The following is a 20,480-nucleotide window of genomic DNA, read 5'->3' on the forward strand; positions in this document are numbered from 1 at the left end:
CTTTAGGATATGAATTGAGCTTTCAGGATATGAATTGAACTTTTAGGATATGAATTGGACTTTTAGCTTATGTATTGGAATTTTAGTTTATAAATTGAAATTTTAGGATATGAATTGAACTTTTGTGGATATGAATTAAAATTTTAGGATATGAATTGGACTTTTAGGATATGAATTGGACTTTTAGTTTATGTATTGGAATTTTAGTTTATAAATTGAAATTTTAGGATATGAATTGAACTTTTAATTTATGAATTGAAATTTTAGGATATGAATTGAAATTTTTGTGTATGAATTGAACTTTTAGGATATGAATTGAGCCTTTAGGATGTGAATTGAACTTTTAGAATATGAATTGAACTTTTAGTTTATGTCTTGGAATTTTAGTTTATAAATTAAAATTTTAGGATATGAATTGAACTTTTAGGATATGGAATTAATTAACTAAAAAAAGATTAGGATATGAATTAACTAAATTAATTTGTTCTTGTTTTATTTGTATAGATGGAACATCGTACTTAGATGTACAATAGGAATTTTTCCAATCGGCGGGGATTGCGGGAAGATTTTGTAAAAGGGGTTGATGACTTTATTAGACATGTAATGGAACTTCCACCAAGAATAACTTGGATACAATACCTGGCAGAATGGGTCTTTAATTGTTGTTCTCATTAGCGACAATGATGATGAGAAGGCAATCATGTTTCAAACAGTGATGGTGTAGGTAGGAATTTAACATTTCCTAAGCAGATAAAAGAAGAGGTTATAGAGGAATTCTCTACTTTATTTTTCAAGAGGAAAAAAAGTTTAATTGAGAGTGATAAGGTTAATGGTAATGGAAAGTTGTCCGTTGCTCATGGCAGTTCCTATAAAACGGGGATCATAAGACTCTATGATGACAAAGACGAAAGAAAGTTTTATTCTCAACTTTCTTCCAAGTCTGATCCGTACAAGCTTAATGGGATTGGTGATATTTCTTAGGATTCAGACAATGATTTGAGTGACAAAAGTATGGAAATGCTAATCAAAAGAATTAAAGGTAAAACGCTTCTCTAAGGAAGAGAAGTTTGGAGAAATTAACCAATTACCCACATAATTAAGAATTATCTCAAATTACTTAAAATTCTACTTATTTTTAATATACTTTATACACCATATTATTACAGTCATGTGGTACCATGTAAAATAAATTCATACACTATTATTTTATTGAAACATCCATGTAACAATACATATATTTTCTCAATATTCTAATTTCCTAGTCTTATATAAATAGTATAAATTTTTCGTATGCTTAATTTTTAAAATGATAAAAAGATAACCTTCTTTTCTTGTGAGAAAATAATTTATATCTTTATAATAAAGAAATTCTTTTTGTACTATAAATTCTCAAAACGGAAAAAGGATAACTTTTCTTAGGATAAAATACTATATACTCTTATAATAAATAAAGCCTCATTTATAAATTCCCGCATGTCATGTATTTAATTTAAAACTTATCACAACCATATAAAATTATATTTATTAACTTTTACCGAAAATGGTTTACTTCAAAGAAAATACATATCAAGCCAATATATATTAGTTCCGAAATTCTTCAAACTTACAGGGTCTTACATCCATATCTTCATGTATAACCTTAATCCCTTCCAACTCATATGTTATTTCTTCGACGAATCCTAACGCTAAAGTACATGATATAACAGCATGACCGTGTCATGAATTTATAACGGTGAAAAATCCAGAATAACATACTGATTTTTGAAATTCATGATAGTGTTACGAATTTCAAACTAAAAAAAAGAAGTAAAACTCTATGACAATCTCTTGAATTTTGTCCAAGATACAGTCGTGGAGTTCACCTTTAAAAGTTCGAAATGCAACTTTGTTATGGACTTTAAAATATGCAATGACAAAAGTTTATAAAAGTACTCTATATCTATCTATATCTATATTTATATTTATCTATATTATTATAAAAGCATGAATACAATGTCGATTTATAAAAATAACCTTATAATATTAAGTATAATAACTCATAATAAAAGGATATAACCAGAATTCTACATATTAGCCTTATAATCCTATTAGTTTTAGGACATAATACTACACGTTAGGAATCCTATTAGTATAATTACTTTCCGACTGTAACTGTCCTCCTCAACTTTGCCCGAGTAAATATCATCCCATATATGATTCATAATGTCAATTAAAAAACTATCACAGTGAGATGACACATACTATTAAGCTACATAACATATTGCAGAAGAATTTTCACCCAATATGTGAATTAAGTACTCCGGTACATTTGAGAAAAAAAAAACATTAGTCATGTAATTCTATTACTTTCAGGATATACTTCTTAAAAATTCCTATTACTAATTTAATTTGAAAACATATTATAATGTCATGTTACTAATTTAATTTGAGAATGTATGTTATTGTCCATATTCATTAGAAAAAAGAGAGCATATATTATTATAACAGCACAAATACAAATTTAATATACCAAAATAGCCCTAAAATATTAAACGGAAGAATTCATAGGAAAAGGACATAACTGCAGTAACTTTTTTTTTTTGGATTACAATACCTTCTATGCTAATTTTTAATAGTTAAAATTTTAAAATTAATAAAATTTTGTCTATTAAATTCTTATAAAAAATATGTAGTAAGGTTTAATAAAATTAATTTCATAAAAATACTGCGTATTGGCGATACATTACCACTTTATAAAGTATAATACCAAGAAAAAATAAAAGTAGTATTAAATGGACTTCATAAAGAGTTGAAATTGGAAAAAAAAATACCTCCATGAAAATATATTTTTATATTATATTTAAACTATTTTTCTACTCAAATAATTTTTTAGTCAATTTTTCGTGTAATATTAAAACAATTATTAAACAACAACTAAGAAAATATTTAAGAATATAAATGTGTGAGAAAGAGAAAAAAAGAGCCAATATCACTAATGATTCTACAGACATAAAGATCTAAAAGTGAAATGTCATATCAATCTTTTAATCTTTGAAAGTAAAATTTATAGTGGATAAAATTATAATTAAGATTAAATATTTAAAGAGATGAACTAATATTAAGAGTTGAATCAACATAGAAAAAATTATTTTTTATGTTAAAATTAAATAATTAAATCTTTTAATTAATTATTTAGCTAGAGAATCCTATTCAATTATTTTTTAAATTCATCATATGAGTAAAAATTTTATTCAAGTTTAAAAAAAATCTTAGGGTACATAAATTTATTCCATAAAAAGAGCGTTTGAACACAAAGTAAAAAGGTTAGTATATTATTAAGAATCAAAATGCTTACAAGTGTTTGAGGAAGCACAATCAAAGCTAAATCCTAACATAAGAACAAGCTTTCAACATTATATTATAAAGAGTCGATTATGCTATAACGAGATTATTCTTTGTAGATGCCTTCGGCGGAATCAAAATAATATTTTTATGTCATGCATTGCTTACAAATATCATATCAAGAGGAATGACACTATTAGCAATAAGAGCAAGTGGTGTACCAATAATGATTTTATTGTGAGGTCACCCACTTTAGATTTGATATACATCTTTAAAAAGAACCATCACAAATATATCAAAGCAGAGCAATCGTGCAAAATTTATAAGGAAAGCAAAATTGATAATATGATATGAAGCACTTATGGCTAAGTGTCAAACAATCGAAATAATTGCCCGGAGTTCTAGAGATATATTGAATATTAATGAACTGTTTGGTGGAAAATTAATGGTTTGGGAGATAATTTATGTCACGTACTACCAGTAGTTCCAAAATCGACAAAAGCATAGACTATAAAAGCTAGCTTGCCAAAGTTATACTCCCGGCCTCAAATGAAAAAAGATTCAATTAACAAGAAATATAAAGTAAGAGTAGATCCAGTATACAATGTTTTCTTGCTTCGCGTCGAAAACGAAGAAGAACATCCAATAAAAGATGATTTGTTTCTTCTTGAACACTTTGTTATTAATCTCAATGGTAATAATAGTGCATTTAATAAGGAAAATATTTCTATCATTAGATTAAAACGTAATTTGTGCAAATGGCATGATAGAATTAAAAAAAATATCTTAGCTAGCAGAAATGAATATGTTGATCAACTAATAAAATGTTTATTGCAAAATTTTATAGTCAAAACAAAATATTTTTTTGTTTTTGACTCAGAAGAAAACGGTACCAATAATTATTACCGAAAAGAACGCTTAAATACTTTAATACCAAATGGCCTTCTACCATACATGTTTGTTGTCAAATATATTATTTCTTACGTATGTTAGTGTCACCAAATATATAATAGACTAGGTTAAAAGTGATATTCCATTGTATAAAGATTGATTTTGAAGAAAAATATACCCGTCCTGTTACTAAAAAACTTAGATACGCCGAATAACTTATGTAATAGCACACAAATAGTATATAGAAGTTTTGACAATAACACCATACATGCAAAAATTATGATACTGGTCAATGTGCTTCTAAGTATATTCTTATCCCTGAATTCAAGAAACTAAGGAATATCTTTTTAAATTTGTGTGAAAATAATTTTTAGTATTTTATATTTTACAAATATAATAAATAAAGCACAAGGACAAACATCCTAAATATTAGACTATATTTATCGCAATATATTTTCTTGCACGAACAACTGTATATTGCACTTTCAAGAGGGATATTAAGATCGGCAACAAGAGTTCTGGTTAAGGCATAACAACCGAAGCATTAGGAGAAAACATACACAAAAAAATATTGTCCACAAAGAAGTGTTTGTTAAGATATCATCACATTAAATACTTTTAAACTAAAATACATAATTATTTAACTAACAAGACAAAATTAATAATTTGTGTAAGTTTTGATGATGTCTTTTAATTTTAAATTTATGTATTATGCTAATGTAATAATATTTTTCGGCAATTAGATGTTTGTTGTATTATTATACATAAAATTTCTCTCGGTAATTAAATTTTATTGTTTCTTTATATAAATAAATATTTAATTATCATGTATCATTATTAACGTGCAACACACGTTCATAGATACTAGTATTATATTAAAAGCACAAAGGTCTTTAACAAAATATTGTTTGCCTTTTTTACCCTTTAAAATAGCTTTTAGATTGGATGAAATTGTAAACTTATAATTTAATTAATTTACTACGACCATTTAGGACTAGTTTGAAATCTATTAGAATTTAGGTTATTAAATATTTTCCTTATTTGAACTATGTACAAACTCCTAATATTTAGGATAATATGTAATATTAACTATAATACTTTTCCTTTTAATATGTAAACACCAGCCTTAACGTTAATTTAGGTACAAAATATCGGTTTAAACTTGAAATTGAATAACGATTTCCTTTTGCGATTAATTACATCTCTACGATGATGCCGCGTAATGTTACGGTTGAAATCTATTAATAATAATTGCACCAACCTTTGTCCAAATTAATACTATTTTTAAAGATATAATTTTATGAATAAAAAATACTTACAAAAATCTAAGTAATATTAAAGCTCTTTCCATTTTATACGTGAATATAATAAAATAATGCAAGGTTAAAATTAGAAGGCGCCATTTATAAATATGTTTTATGTAAGTAGAAAATTAATACAAAAAGAGAAAATATCACAGAAAAATAAGCAAGCAAAGTGTCTATGTAAAATTTTGCTCAAAAATGTTTTTTCACAAAATAGACAATTAAAGATGTTATTTTTAATCAAATTGGAGTTACTATTAAAATGGTTCAATTTAAATGAGAACAAAATATAGACAAAAATGTTATTTTCGTAATATAGACAATTAAATATATTTTTAAAATTAAATCGAATTTGCTTTTAAAAAGTTTCAATTAAAATTAAATGTCAACACTGTAGACACGCAAAAATAAAATACTATATTCATGATAATTGATAAAAATAAATTCTAAATATGATATTGACAGGCAGTTTTTTTTTTTTGTTGAAATGGAGGATTGCATTAATAAGCTATATGCATATTCACATGCATGAATCATATATTTTCACTCATATGCTAGGATGTTATTAAATTCTAAATATGTTTTCAATCATAGATTCTCCCTTGTATAAAAAGACAATATTTGAATGCATACTTATGTCCTTAGAATGAAAGATCTCTCAAAAATAAAAATAAAAAGCTTAAATTAATCAAAATTTAGCAATTTCTACTTTTGCAATAGGGATTTGTTCTTTCTAATTTGTTGGAAACAATTCCTATAGTATTTGTCATGGATCAGGAATAGAGTAACTTTTATTTTGTTTGACAGCAAAAAACAGATATCTTGTATCAATTAGTAGATCTCTATTTTTTATTTTTATTTTTTTGCAATTAAACTTAAAACATTTGTGTACCAAAAAAAAGAAGAAGAAGAAGCATTCTAGTTGAAATTAAAAGGAAGCATTTTAATTTGTAAAATTGAAGTTCAAATTATAAAATTGGAATAAATTTTAAGTCGAACTAAAATTTATCTGCAGACCGAGTTTCTTCCTTAGCTTAGCTAAATAGAACAACAATAATCATTTTCATGAACTTATAAAATTTTCAACTTTTATTTTATAATAACTCAAATACGATTTTTGATATTATATTTATGCATTTGTTTAATAAAATTTATACTTATTGAGACGAGGGACACACGCAACGCCCTCTGTCAATGTAAATTAGTTTTTATTATTTAAACATATATTGCATTTTATTTTAACTTCAATTGTTATTTTTCAACAATTTTTTTAATCTTGTATATGTTTAATAATGATTGACGCGACACGTACACTAACACTAGTTAATCCTAAATGCTTAGTTAATTATCTTACGCCAAGCAATTTTATTTATTTATTTATTTATATTTTTTTTTGGCGTCATTTCTCGTAGATTTGTTTTTTTCTTCCTTCTATTTTGTTATTTTAGTCATTTCCCTTTCATAATCAGCTGGGATCATACCATCTCTGCCAAACTCTTTGGAGTTTGGTGAAGCGTTGGGTTGGTGACAAATCTCCTTTTTCTAGTTCTACTTACAGCAAATTGAAGTTGTCTTTCTTTGACTTAAACAATTCTTAATAAAGTTTAATCCCGGAATATACTATCAACATAAGCAAGATTAATTTTAAACAACATGGACAGCACATACTTTGTCTTTACTCTTTAATTTCATATTCAATTGACGGTAATAATTATTAAAGAGAAAGTACAAATAAAACTATAACCACTTTGGCTGACATTTCATTGGTAAAACTTATTGTAATAGTTAATCATGTTTTAAATAAACTATCTAGTAAAGAGAAGTTAAATTAGAGATCTTTAGACCATTTGAATTCCATTGACGAAACCAAATGGAAGAAATTTAGAAACTAACACCAAACTAATGTTATTTATTACTTACGAGTTCAAGATACATGTTTGGTATTATTATGTTCATAATCCACCAAACCCCACTGAATGTTGACAATTTATGTTTTCTGATTGATTTATTAAGAATTCGTATATTATCAAGTTATCTAAATCAGCTGTAACATATAATTTATATTTTTTAGGATACTAATTTCACTTATTATGCAAGATAATCTATAATTGTATTTTAGGTGATCTGATAATGTAAAAAATTATAAAATTATTGTATAAAAGAGTTTAACTCTGTATGTGAAAGTTTGCTCAAATTGCTAATTTCAAACTCGGATAAAGGAAAGTTGCGATAGGTGGCAGCCGATGCAGAATTTGCTAAATCATTGATGAATTCCCATATATTTGTGACTGAGTCATAATTGCGTATTAAGAAAACTCAAAAAAAGTTAAGTGTGTAAGATTATTTTTATTCTTAAAAAATGTATAACAAGGATTTGATCTATGGTTCTAGTAATATAATTTGCCTTATTTATTATATTACATGAAAGAGTTTAATTTATCTACTTATGCTTTGAGAGATGCCATACTAGAGCTGGTTTGGATTGACTTTTAAAAAGTAGGGTTTTTTTAGAAGAAATTGCTTTTAAGTCAAAAACTAATAAGTTGGAATTGCTTAATTTATTGCTTTTGACTTGTTTTTTTAAATTTATTTTAAACACTTTTTGATTTTACTAAATATTTAAAAAATAAATTAAAAAAGCTTAATTAAAAGGTAATTTGACCAGCTTAAAAACCAATCGAAACACCACTTAATTCCCACTATGTTGAAATTGAACAGGAGTGTGAGCAATTTTCCAAGTTTAAGCAAAAGGTAAAATGATGAGTTAGTTAGTGGCGGCATCTCAATTCCCCACCAACTTTTTCTTATATATAACATAATGAGGTCCTACCAATACCAAATTCAACTGTAACAAATGCACCACCAACCGCACAATAAAATAAAAACGAATTTACAAGTTTATTGGTGTAATTTATGAATTTTGAACTTATATTTGAATGTATAATTCGTTTTAATTATTAAGTTCGTAATAAAAATTTGTATTTTAAGTTATAGTTAGTTGTAGTTATTAGGTCCAAAATAAAATATTTATACATATTTTATGAATTTTTAATATAAATATAAAATTAAAACAAACATTATAATCCGCCCATGACCCATCTATGGTTTGACGGGGCATTGACTATATCCTTGTTTTTGTGTCCACCAACCAACTAGGGCTCGTAAAAGATCCAAGTATTAAGATCTAAACATGGAAGCAATCAGTGGAGTAGCACATGCTTGTTAATTTTTATAATATATTTTCTGTGTTTAAAATATATTTGTGCGTATCTCGATAATTATTTGTTTAGCTAACTGGAACAACCTACCAAAGTGATCCTGCACACTAGCTTGGAGTAGATGTAATCACATTTTTTTTGTTTGATAAGTATGCTGTTCGAGCCAATTTTTGCGATTAATTTTACGAGATACCTATAATTTCACATTAGTAAGTGATCTTATTCATCAAATATTATGATTAATATTAGAACTTGAGATGTCCAAATGAGTAATACCACTTGTTAATCACTGGGTAATTCATTGAGGGGTACTAGAAGATTATTTGAAAAAAAATCAGAAATAACTTGATTTATAATTGTTAACTGAAAATTAGTCATAATTTTAAATGTAATCGAAATTTAGCTATTTTTCAATATAAAAATAAAATATGAATAAAAATATCATTAAAAATTCGAAAAAATCTAGTACAATACGCTGGAGTTCAAATTTCTAACATATGAGATTCCAATATAATGTGTTAGAATTCATAATATGCTGGAGTTCTAACATAATATATTGGAAGTTTAAATGCAAGAGTTCCATAAGCCAGCATATTATGCTGCAACTTTTTGTGTTTCAGCTAAAATACTTTTGTCCAAATTTTATCTCCACTTAAATAGTAGCAACTTTTTAATTACTTTGCATATGCTCGTTATTTTTCAATAACCACCTGTAAAATAACTATGCCATACTATTTTGACAAGATTATTGTGAACTCATATGAAATTATTATATAAATGAGATATGTTAAAAGTTTTAGTTGCAACTAGGAGTGACAAAATAGTTAAAAGAAAACAGTTAACCACTCATATTATCCACTAAAAAATTGGTTGGATAATGAACTTTTTAAAAACGGGTTAAATATGGATAAAAACTATATTATCCATTTTGAAAATAGATAACCAATGGGTAACCAATGTATAATCAATAGTTCTAACTTTTACATTTGTAAAACCTCAAATTGGGGGTTTCTCAAGTTACGAAGACTAAGAATTCTCCCAAAAGTGATCATATGCAAGAAGTCATGGATAATATGATTACCCATATTATCCGTCGGTTAACCTGTTTTTTTATCCGTATTAAATATGAGTCGAATCGGATAATTTATCCGTTTTTTCATTATCTGTTTTCGATCCGGACCATATCCGACCCGAACCGTCCGTTTTCCACTCCTAGTTGCAATTAAGTTAAAAGTATGTAATTTTCATGAGTTCAAGTCTCATCGTCAACAAGTACTCCCCTCTTTCCCACTAGCAGGAAGATCAATCAATTTAATTTTAGGTTGAATTTAAACATAGAATTTAAAAAAATTTAAAAATAAAATTTATATATATAAAAACTGCATAAAAGATAGTATGAATTATAATAATTAACACTTCAATAGATTTTAAAACATATAAACATGGTAATTTTTTGTCAGACACTTTAAATACTAACTATACAGTGGGACAAAGAAAGTATATTGTTATTATTTCTTCCCTTTTTTAAAAGAAAATTGTTATGGCTTCTTCCCCTTTTTAATAAAAGAGAATTCCTCTCTTCCCTTTTACTGTTGGCGAATATATTTGGATATACCAAATCACTTGACCGACCCAGATCTTGATATAATGACTGTAACCTTCCACACATTCCAATATCAACTATAACCTTACGTTTTTTTTTCCTTAAAATTTTATATATTTTTAAAATTGCTGCAAAAGCTTTTGTAGTAATACATACATCTCGTCCTCATTCATCTCTTCTATTTTTATTCTCAAAAATAAGAGCCCTACACTTCCCATTCATCCGTATCTCTTTTATTGAATTTTTGGTCAGATTTTCCTCATTTGAGTGTCTCATATTTGGAATCTTTGGCTAAAATAATTTTTCTCTCTTTTTATTTCCTTGTAACAGATTCAATTTTGTTCATCAGGTGGTTAATTGTGTATTAAGATCTGTTATATTTTTATTTATCTCTGTGTTCAATGGGCGCATTAGATGAAGGGCACTATCATTCAGAAATAGAGAATGAAGTAAATCTTGAGCTTGGCTTTGAGGTTCAGCCTGAAACTGTTGCTATTAAGGATGCTGTAAAAGTCCTTTTGCAAGGTTTGGGTGAAGATATTAATAGGGAAGGCATTAAAAAAACTCCTTTCCGTGTTGCTAAGGCTCTTCGTGAAGGAACTAGAGGTGAAAATTCTTTACATCCTTTTGGAATTTTAATCTTTTAATATGCTCAAGATTTGATTTTTATTTGTTCTGCATCAATGAGTATAACTAGTAGCTTTGGCTCGAACCTTGTATATGTGTAAATTTACACCTTTTTTGGATTTTTAATTTTTTACCTGCTCAAGATTTGATTTTTATTTGTTCTGCACCAGTAGCTTTGGCTCGAACATTGTATATATGTTAAAAATTCACTTAATAGATTTCGAATCCAGTAAATCAAATGTGCTGTGGTAGAATTCCGAACTCGAACACATTATGTTCAAATCCTGGATTTGACTCTTTATGGATCTGCTTCCTTTCTCCTTTCTATGAGATCTGGGGAAAGTGCAGCATGTGCATCTAGCTTGTTAGCTTGGATTTAGATTTTCAAAGTCTTACTTGGAGACAAATAATAATAAATTACTATTAGTAAGTACTACTGAAATAGTATTTGTCTCATTACTATTTGTTTATGTGTTGCCCTTGTCGGAAAATGCCCAATAGCTGAAAGTTAAGTAAGTTTGGCAACCAATAATGATGGGGTATCCAGATTTTTGTTTGTTGTTTCTTTAGTGAAGATTCTGCAATCATGAACACTTTGTTCCTGTGTGTATAAAAGGAAAGAGAAGGGGTAGGTTGGTGGAATTAGCTTAATCAGAGTCCAGACAAACATTTCCTAGGAGTAGCTATTTCAGTTAAACAACTCCTTTTATGCCGGAATTTCATCTTGTCTGTTAAAACTAAAAAGAAACAGTCTTTCTCATCCCTTGTTCCTTTCTGCATTTTACATTTAAATGCTTGATTGCTAGTTAGAGCTGGAATTCTGTTTAGGCTGAAGAACTTTTTTTGTTGATTTTTTTTTTTACACCAGGAACTTGATAACGTTTTAACAAAGTGCTCCAAGTCGTTAGTGTCTTTCTATTTTATGCTAGTTTAGTGTGGATCTCAACATGCTGTACTCGTAGGAAATTTACATCTTATAATAGCATGAACCTATTGATATTTTTAATTTTACCTGGGTTGGTGGAATGATGTTTTGAACTACTGTTTGACTCTAGTCTTTCATCTTTTATGTTGAATGAAGGTTACAAACAAAAAGTGAACGATATTGTTCATGGCGCTTTATTCCCTGAAGCTGGATTGGAAGGTGGAAGTGGTCAGGCTGGAGGAGTTGGTGGGCTTGTGATTGTTCGAGATCTTGATCTCTTCTCATACTGTGAGTCTTGCTTGCTCCCGTTCCAGGTCAAGTGTCATGTAGGTTATGTTCCCTCGGGACAAAGGGTTGTAGGACTAAGCAAGCTCTCTCGGGTGGCTGATATTTTTGCAAAACGGCTCCAAAGTCCACAGCGCCTTGCCAATGAAATTTGTGCTGGTTTGCAGAATGGAATTAAGCCAACAGGTGTTGCTGTGGTTCTACAGTGTTCACATATTCATTTCCCAAATTTCGAAACAGCCTTTCTCGACTCGACTCCCCAAGGATGGGTAAAGATATTAGTCACCTCAGGTTCTGGTGTTTTTGAGGATGAAAAAGCTGATGTTTGGACTGATTTTTTAAGTCTTCTGAAATTCAGAGGTATCAGCATAGAAAGTGCCCACCCAAGGCTCTCCGACCAATCATGGTGCCCGTCTCAATCTTGTGGCAGGTTGGGACAAGCAAATTCAGCTATAACAAATGCAGTGCTTTCGATACTCAAGTCTCTGGGCGAAGACCCGTCAAGGGAAGAGCTTGTAGGAACACCATCTCGGTTCGTGAAGTGGTTCATGAATTTTAGTAATTCGAATTTGGAGATGAAACTGAATGGCTTTGTTCGAAGTAGAATAGATACTCGAATTCATCCTGGTCAGGTTGGTAGTTTCAAAGATGGTATCTGCTCTGAGCTCAATTTATCGTTTTGGTCCCAGTGCGAACATCATCTACTTCCTTTTCAAGGTGTTGTGCACATTGGTTATTACTCTTTGGATGGACTGAATCCAGTTGGAAGAGCGCTATTGCAATCAGTAGTACACTTTTATGGCTTTAAACTCCAAGTACAGGAAAGACTTACAAGGCAGATAGCTGAGACTGTTTCATTGCTCTTAGGTGAAGACATAATAGTAGTCGTGGAAGCAAATCACACCTGTATGATATCTAGAGGAATTGAGAAGTTTGGAAGCAACACGGCCACATTTGCTGTTTTGGGTCGATTTTCCACTGATCCTGCTGCAAGAGCAAAGTTTTTGCAGAGCCTCCCAGATTCTTGTTCTGCAGGAAAATAGCGTCTTGACTGAAAGGAAATATACAGGTTACAGCAAGTAGGTACTTGTCCTTTCAATGGCTCGGGTAAAACTGGAGGAATTGAGAAGCAAACTCACACTGAATTTGAAAACATAGGTCCTTTGCTCGGAATGCAAGGTCCTGTTTTTGACTTCTATACCATAGTGATATATGAGGTGATGAATTTTTATCCATATTTTTTCCATCCTTATATTTTGTAGCATGAGCAAGGGTCCATACCAGCAACCTTCCAAAGTTGCCCTTGATTCTTTTTCCAATGCAGTTGCCCTTGATTGAAGTGTCATACTTGGCACATTGCGCCGTATAGCTTATACATGATGTTTTCCTATCTTTTCTGCAACATTAGTTTTACTGAAGTTCTGTTTGAATTCATCCAGTATGATGTTTTTGATTAGGCATTTCAGTATGATGTGAATCAGAGTTTTTCCTTGTCTACTGAGCTAATACTTCCTTTAAAATGTCTAATACAGTGGTATCTACTTCCCAAACTTCCCATTGCAATCTAATATGATGAGAAGATGGTGCATTTTTAACTTTATGGGTTTCACATCTTGCAGAATGTTTTAGCAACTTCTCTAAAAATAATAATAACCAGAGGATGGTGCCCTATCACGCGACCATATTCTGGAGAAAAGTTCTGAACAGAAGTAGAAGTAGCATTTTGTGATTGACAAAAGACTTCTTGGTCCAAAAAATGTACAAAAGGTATTTGGGAAAACCTTATCTTGAACATATTTTTTCCGAAAACTTTTCTATCTTTTCTAGACTTTTTTTATCTTAACCTGAGGTTTTAGATTTGACCTTTGAAAATGAAGAAGTTACCTTTGGCAAGGAGTGCTTTGCTCCTACCATAGTACTTCTCGTCACAACGGGAAACCCAAAAATAAAAAATCTTCACCGCATACTCTCTCTCTCCCCTCCTATGTGAATGCTAAAATGCTGACAAACTTTGCCTATATATATATATATATATATATATATATATATATATATATATATATATAATGCCAAAACGAATGTCACTTCCCTTGTTGAGAGAATTAACTTTGAATGGTCACATATGCAACAGTAGTAAAACGGCAGAGTTAACACTCGTAACGATCACCTTTACAAAGATTTCCCAAAGACAGCCAATTCTCCAAGTAAGAGAATTATAGCTGAAAGATCCTATATACAAGGAGAGCAAGACAGCTTATGCTGTTTATACACATAATAAATACTGCATTTTCGAAATTTCACAGCTATAGATAAATGCATCCATTTGTATACATCCGAGCTCACCAGTAAACTTAATCAGACCATAAGTGTCGGATTGTACCCCAATCTATGTTTATATCTGATTGGGGGTGCTCGGTGTGAAGATCGCAAACAAAATCAACCCCACTTGCATGGAAATCAACGTTGGGTACAGAATCAACGGTAGTCGCATCCCAATCGATGTTTACATACGATTGTGTTACCTGTAGATTGGGAACAGAATCAATTAAAATTGCATTTCCATCTATGATTTACATGTCAGTGCAATACCCAATGGCGAACATTGAAAAAAGAAGCAACCTTGCCATGAAATTGAACATATTGATTACCATTCCCACAAGTATTGCTAGAACCGCATATGCCAGTAGAAATGATACAAGCATCTCCAAGACACCCTAAAAGAGAAAATGCAACATGTTTTAAAATTGCACGATAGGTAGTCATTTAAACTGAAGAGCACATGTAGATGCAGAGTATGGTACAATTTACAAAAAGCACAAATCAATTATCATCTATAAAGCTATGAATACGGGCTACTTTTAAGTTTTACCATCCATGTCATAATACAGCTGAATAAAATACCTAAAATGAATAGTGCACGCAAATGTAGCCCTGTGAACTAGAAATAGCAATGCAATAACTGGACCTTAGTAGGCTGTCAATATTGAGCCATAAAGTGTACGCCATCCAAATTCAAAAGGTTAGGCGGGTGACATTCATATAAGTGACAAATAGGAGTAGCCCAAATCAATATTTCAACAGCCTGGGCTACATTAATATCAGACTTTACAGAATTTTGTCAAAAGGTAAAAATGAAAAAAGAAAAACTAATTGCTCTTGCATATGGCATTTTTATTTTATTGCACAGTGAATAACTTTTAGCAACTTTACTGTATAGCTACAAGCAGAAAAATAAAAAACAAACGGAAAAGTGAAATTTGAATGGTTGGAATATGACCCTTTATTTACTCAAACCCATTTTAACCCGCATAAATTTGATCCTACCCGAACATGCAACACCCTAGACCTCTGTATTGTAATAGGTTACCCTAGTGGAGAGACAAAGCATAAAAGGGGGGAAACGACTAATGTCAAAGACTGCATAAAAACATGCATTACTGCTTAAAGACTGCAGCTAGAAGGTCTAAATGTTGACTGAACGCCCATTTGATCTAGGAAACGTCCATCAACTGATGGTGCAACCATGGAGATGATGGCATACGCACCATACAAGTTTAAACCTGTCTTTACGGACAGATGAATTTTGAAAAGTCCCTAACAAAGAAGTGAAACTACCTAACACAAGAATCAACCATGTAAGTTAAGTTCCTCTAACAATAATCTCACCTTGCTGCTAAATGGGCCTTTGAAAGGTAGATTTTTATCAGCGTGCTCGAGGCAATAACGAAGCATGTTAAGTATAGTCAACTTAGTTCCTGCATCATCGCTTTCTGAAAACACAAGACCCAAAAAGAGAAAAAAAAGGAGGAAAAAGATTAGAGTTTAGTTCAACTTAAACAAATTCATGTAACAGCAGGCTAACTTATCTTGATGCCACCTGGGATGTCAAAAATTTGTTTCTTGGGATGAATACCAAGCAGCTGTCCCAAATGCATGCGGATTCGCGTACGATCAGAAAGGGAGAGTAAATCACCATGTGTGAGCACAACAACAGGCTTGTCATCTGAGACGGCGAGAGTGAACAAATTAAAAGAATCATAATATGCCTCCAACAATGAGAAAGAGAAAATTGGATGATTAAATACTGAAATATGTGATAAACTTAGCATCAACCTGACGCTTGTTTTTGAATGAAAGAGGGATTTCTTCTCTTTTTTCTTGTTATTTTCAATGTTATTTTGGAAATCCAAGATGAACTACCGCATATTCTAAATCAAGGAAGCTTCAATTAACATTAATTGTTATCTAGGAGAACAACAACTTTGTTTCTATCTATACATTTTTTAGTACTCACAGAATGCCTAAATTTCTTTTAATCAAATACATAGCTCTTACCAAGCTCAAAAACAGACTGAAGTGTAATAAAGTTAAAAGAAATTAAATTAATACCTTCAAATGACAAGAGAGGGTCGTTGAAAGTTGTAGCAACAGCTTGAGTTTTTCGCCTCTTGATTTCATCATCACTGTCCATCAATTCCAGAATTGAGACCGCACTGACAACGAATATGACATAATTAACCACCTTGGCCTCAATGGCACAGAAACTATTTCGGCGAGCTTTAGACTTCATTTTGGATTTCAGATGTACATCGTCAGAATCCCTGCCAAAGGAAGCATTTCAGAAAGTCCAGGTACACCAAGTAAGGTTTTGTTTAAGGAAATTTAAGGAAAAAACAATGATATGAACCTCTTTATTAGCTCCCCATGACGAACACCCTTTGTCATCCATTGCTTCACCATTTTCTTATTTTCAGCCAAATCATCTGACAAACTACGTGTGTCATACAAACAAAAAGAACTTGAACCTCTTGGTATCATGTACTCTTGGAGAAAAAATGTCCCATCTCCAACAGAAGAATCTGGTAATCCATAGGTTCAAGAACAACGATGCTGTTATATCTGCATTAATTATCTGACAACTAGTATTTAAAGAAACAAACTATCTAATCACATTAGTATCTACGATAAATAGAGCACACATGACAAGCGTATTCTTTGTGGTTATCTTTTATCAAATTTCACTTATTTCATGAGAAAAGGAGAGAGAACATACACGATACTGGGGCCCTATCTGGTGTAAAGGGATCATCCTCAAGCACCATCGAGATCTTGTTAACAAGACTGCTTTTTCCAGATGCTTTTGGACCAATCAACAAGAGTGTCATCTTTTTTGGTATATTATAATCGCCCTTTTTCATGCCACCCAACTCCTCAATCCATGATCCAGGAGTGTAGCTGCAGTGGTCATTTACAATGTATCTAAACAGATGCATAGTAGTTACAATAAAACACTACAAAGAACAATATGATATGCTATGATAGATTCTACCATGTAAAGTTGAGAAACTGAATAAATGCCGGAATGAAAAACCATTTCCCACTTTCTGAAGCTTAGCAGATTATCCAGTATTAAAACCCAAAATACAATATTTAATCCAAATATCTGGAAACAGAGGAGGAGAAATCAAACAAGGCCATGAAACAAACAGCACCCCACAAATAAATAAGTAGAACAAATACGAGGAGCATTGTTAAATTATCATATCTAGTTACTTATTCCCGAGAGTAAAAGAACAAGAATAGCAAACAAATGACTATAAATCACAGTACCTCAATATTTTACTTTTGACTTCCTTCCAACGGTCGTTATGAAGGTGCAGTTCATCATAGCTCTTGAGAACATCCATATACACATTCCTTACCCGCTTTCGATTAACTTCATCCAAGGAATTTGAAGAAGCTCGAACGGATTCCTCAGAATCCATAAAGCCTAGGCCAACTTTTCCATTCTCCACTTTTAAGCCAAAATGATCACCACCACTGAACACATTCAAATTTCCAACCACTAGTATTACAATATGTACACACACACACATAGAAACTGTAGCGAGGTCCATCTTTGCGTACAAATCAGGAACTAGTTAGAGTAATTACCTGAGAAAAGTAGGCGAGCCTAGAGAATTTTCAGGGAAGTCTTGATCAAGAGATGATGCTTCTGCAAGTACCAAAAAATCAATCTTTTTATTTATTTTTACCTAAGAATAACAGTCAACCTACTGCAATACCTCGTTATTTATCCGAAATTAAAAAGGCCAACATTTTACAAACAAAAATAGGAAAATTTTATGCAACAAATGTGAATACTGAATACATACAGAAAAGAGAGAGACCCATAATGTACCAGTGGAATAGATGAGAGGGGAATCAAGGGTTGTAGTATCTCCACCCATAGCTGAAAAGTGAAAACTTCTGTGAATTTAGGTTTTTGAAAGTTTACTCTCTAGGGTGAAGAGAAGAGTAATAAGGTGATGATGATGAAATTGGAAGTTCAATTACTTAGCAAACAAGAGTTGAAGGGGCGGCATTGCTCGGTCATTGATCATGTTCTTCTGCCACGTGTCATCTGATTTGGCAATAGTTGATTGGTTCTTCGAGTCTCCCATTCTATTATGATTTCTCTAGTTAATACCATGAAACTCTCCTAAACTATAATATTTTTGTCAGTTTATTGCTTAAACTATTCTGAACTATATTGTTCTTCGTATTAAAACCCCCTCGTCGTTGACCTAGCATAACATGTGCAAACACTCGCTTGGGAGCGCGTGACAGCTGAAAAAAATTATATAAATGACTCATATAGCAGAAAATAATGGCTAATTAGCCTAACCCTCTTTCACATTTATTTGTTTTTAATAAATATTCTCCATATTTCAATTATATCCACCTTTTTCCCTCATTTTTTAACCATTTTTCCATTTTTTTTACATTTCTTCTTTATGTTTCACCTTCTTCTTCATTTTTAACCTTTTTTCTTCAGTTCGCCATATGGGTTTCCTCTGGAAAAATTTCTCCCTCTCTTGTTTCCTCTGAAATATTTTATTCTCTTTCTTGTTTTAGTCTTCTTTCATTTCTTACACATATTGTTGAAAGAATACCAATTTAAATATTCTTATTAAACTCAACACCTTGTAGAGAATAAAGTTTAATATCTTGGACCTTCTTTATGTAATCTGGAATTAGAAAATGTAATTTTATTTGTTGGCCAATTGATTTTTTATTTGTGAAATTTTATTTTGTGTAATCTTTTTTATGTAATATAAGATGATTTTTAAGAAACACTATATGCCTTTATTTATATTTTTCCGTCCTACAAAGTGAATATAAATGACTTATTCAATTAGAGATTAGCATAAAGCACAATCACAATTAAACCTAAAATTAACATAGGGCATTAAATATTATTTTGGCCAAAACTCATAAAATTAATCAATCATCCCAGAGTAATACATCATGAGTAAACTATATAAAAAACTCTTTAAAAACTATAAGTTAATATAGTTAGACAGACGCAACATGGGGTTTTAATATATAGGGGAATATAGTTCACGGGGGTTTTGGAGATACCAGATAGTTTAAGTAGGTAACTAACAAAATGGTGAAAGTTTAGGCGGGTTCTAGGCTATGTTGAATAGCCACGTGTAGTGCTACAAGGCACGTTTTTTAAATAATTAGGAGAGTGTACTACACACGCCTCTAAGAATGCAATAAGGGATTTTTAATATGAAGGGCAATATAGTTAGGGGGGTTTTGGGGACACTAAATAGTTTAAGTAGGAAACTGACAAAAACATGATAGTTTAGGGGGATTTTAGGGTATTAACTCTTCTCTAATTAATAAGGTTACGTTTCACTTGGAAAAAATTACACTTATAGGAACTTTGAACTGTTCTTCAGATGTTGTTTAACTGAATTAAGAATTATTTTTACCAACTTGATTTATAGCCTGTTTGGCCAAGCTTCTTTTTGGCCAAAAGTACCTTTTTTTGCCTAAAGCACTTTTGGCCAAAAATTAAGGTGTTTGGCCAAACTTTTGGAAGGAAAAAAAGTGTTTTTGAGGAGAAGCAGAAGCAGCTTTGGAGAAGCTTGACCAAACACTAATTGCTGCTCAGAAGTGCTTTTCAAACTAATTAGCCAAACACAAACTGTTTTTCACCAAAAGTACTTTTGAAAAAAAAACACTTCTAAAAAAAAAGCTGATTTTTGTAGCTTGGCCAAACGGGCTATTAATAAGATGAAAATCCAGTTAGCTCTATGCGAATAATTTTATTCTCCCTCCGTTCACTTTTAATTGTCCACTTTTCGCGACTCTTAAGAAATAATATATAAAATATATATTTTTTAATTTTACCCTAATGATAGCATTTTTAAAAGTCTTGGAAAATGATTTAGGAAATGAGTAGTTAATGATAAAGATAAAACGGAAAAAAAAGATTCTCTTTCTCTTGATTTCGTATAGTAGACAAGTAA

The 20,480-nt window shown here is 30.8% G+C and overlaps 2 protein-coding genes across 6 annotated transcripts; one reads left to right on the forward strand and one right to left on the reverse strand.

Annotated features, from left to right (window-relative positions):
• The first annotated feature begins 10,368 nt into the window (after window positions 1–10,368).
• LOC104235303 (GTP cyclohydrolase 1) lies at window positions 10,369–13,612 on the forward strand. The gene is made up of 2 exons (XM_009789038.2): window positions 10,369–10,943; window positions 12,046–13,612. The coding sequence occupies exons 1-2, from the start codon at window positions 10,739–10,741 to the stop codon at window positions 13,215–13,217; spliced, it is 1,377 nt and encodes a 458-aa protein (XP_009787340.1). The 5' UTR covers window positions 10,369–10,738; the 3' UTR covers window positions 13,218–13,612.
• Window positions 13,613–14,276: 664 nt separating this feature from the next.
• On the reverse strand, window positions 14,277–18,606 carry LOC104235302 (uncharacterized). Of its 5 annotated transcripts, none has more exons than XM_009789034.2 (10): window positions 18,356–18,606; window positions 18,109–18,169; window positions 17,785–17,994; window positions 17,228–17,409; window positions 16,862–17,033; window positions 16,564–16,775; window positions 16,052–16,177; window positions 15,841–15,944; window positions 14,823–14,888; window positions 14,277–14,696 (listed from the first exon to the last, which is right to left on the reverse strand). In XM_009789034.2, exons 1-10 carry the CDS (start codon window positions 18,402–18,404, stop codon window positions 14,526–14,528), a joined length of 1,353 nt encoding a protein of 450 aa, XP_009787336.1. In that variant the 5' UTR covers window positions 18,405–18,606; the 3' UTR covers window positions 14,277–14,525. The 5 variants fall into 5 exon arrangements, with proteins under 5 accessions (XP_009787336.1, XP_070003828.1, XP_009787335.1 ...); XM_070147727.1 differs by having other exon boundaries at window positions 14,794–14,888; window positions 18,356–18,489; XM_009789033.2 differs by having other exon boundaries at window positions 17,228–17,433; window positions 18,356–18,489.
• Between the last annotated feature and the right edge of the window lie 1,874 nt (window positions 18,607–20,480).

Source organism: Nicotiana sylvestris, chromosome 6, assembly GCF_000393655.2.
Source record: "Nicotiana sylvestris chromosome 6, ASM39365v2, whole genome shotgun sequence".
Classification (NCBI taxonomy): Eukaryota; Viridiplantae; Streptophyta; class Magnoliopsida; order Solanales; family Solanaceae; genus Nicotiana; species Nicotiana sylvestris.

Excerpts from the sequence above, each read along its gene's own strand:
- LOC104235303 (XM_009789038.2), top strand. The coding sequence starts at position 10,739 with ATGGGCGCATTAGATGAAGGGCACTATCATTCAGAAATAGAGAATGAA. Across the intron at positions 10,944-12,045 it reads TCTTCGTGAAGGAACTAGAG|GTTACAAACAAAAAGTGAAC; the intron begins GTGAAAATTCTT and ends TGTTGAATGAAG.
- LOC104235302 (XM_009789033.2), bottom strand. The coding sequence starts at position 18,404 with ATGGGTGGAGATACTACAACCCTTGATTCCCCTCTCATCTATTCCACT. Across the intron at positions 18,170-18,355 it reads CCCTCTCATCTATTCCACTG|AAGCATCATCTCTTGATCAA; the intron begins GTACATTATGGG and ends TGGTACTTGCAG. Across the intron at positions 16,178-16,563 it reads CCCTCTCTTGTCATTTGAAG|ATGACAAGCCTGTTGTTGTG; the intron begins GTATTAATTTAA and ends TCGCCGTCTCAG.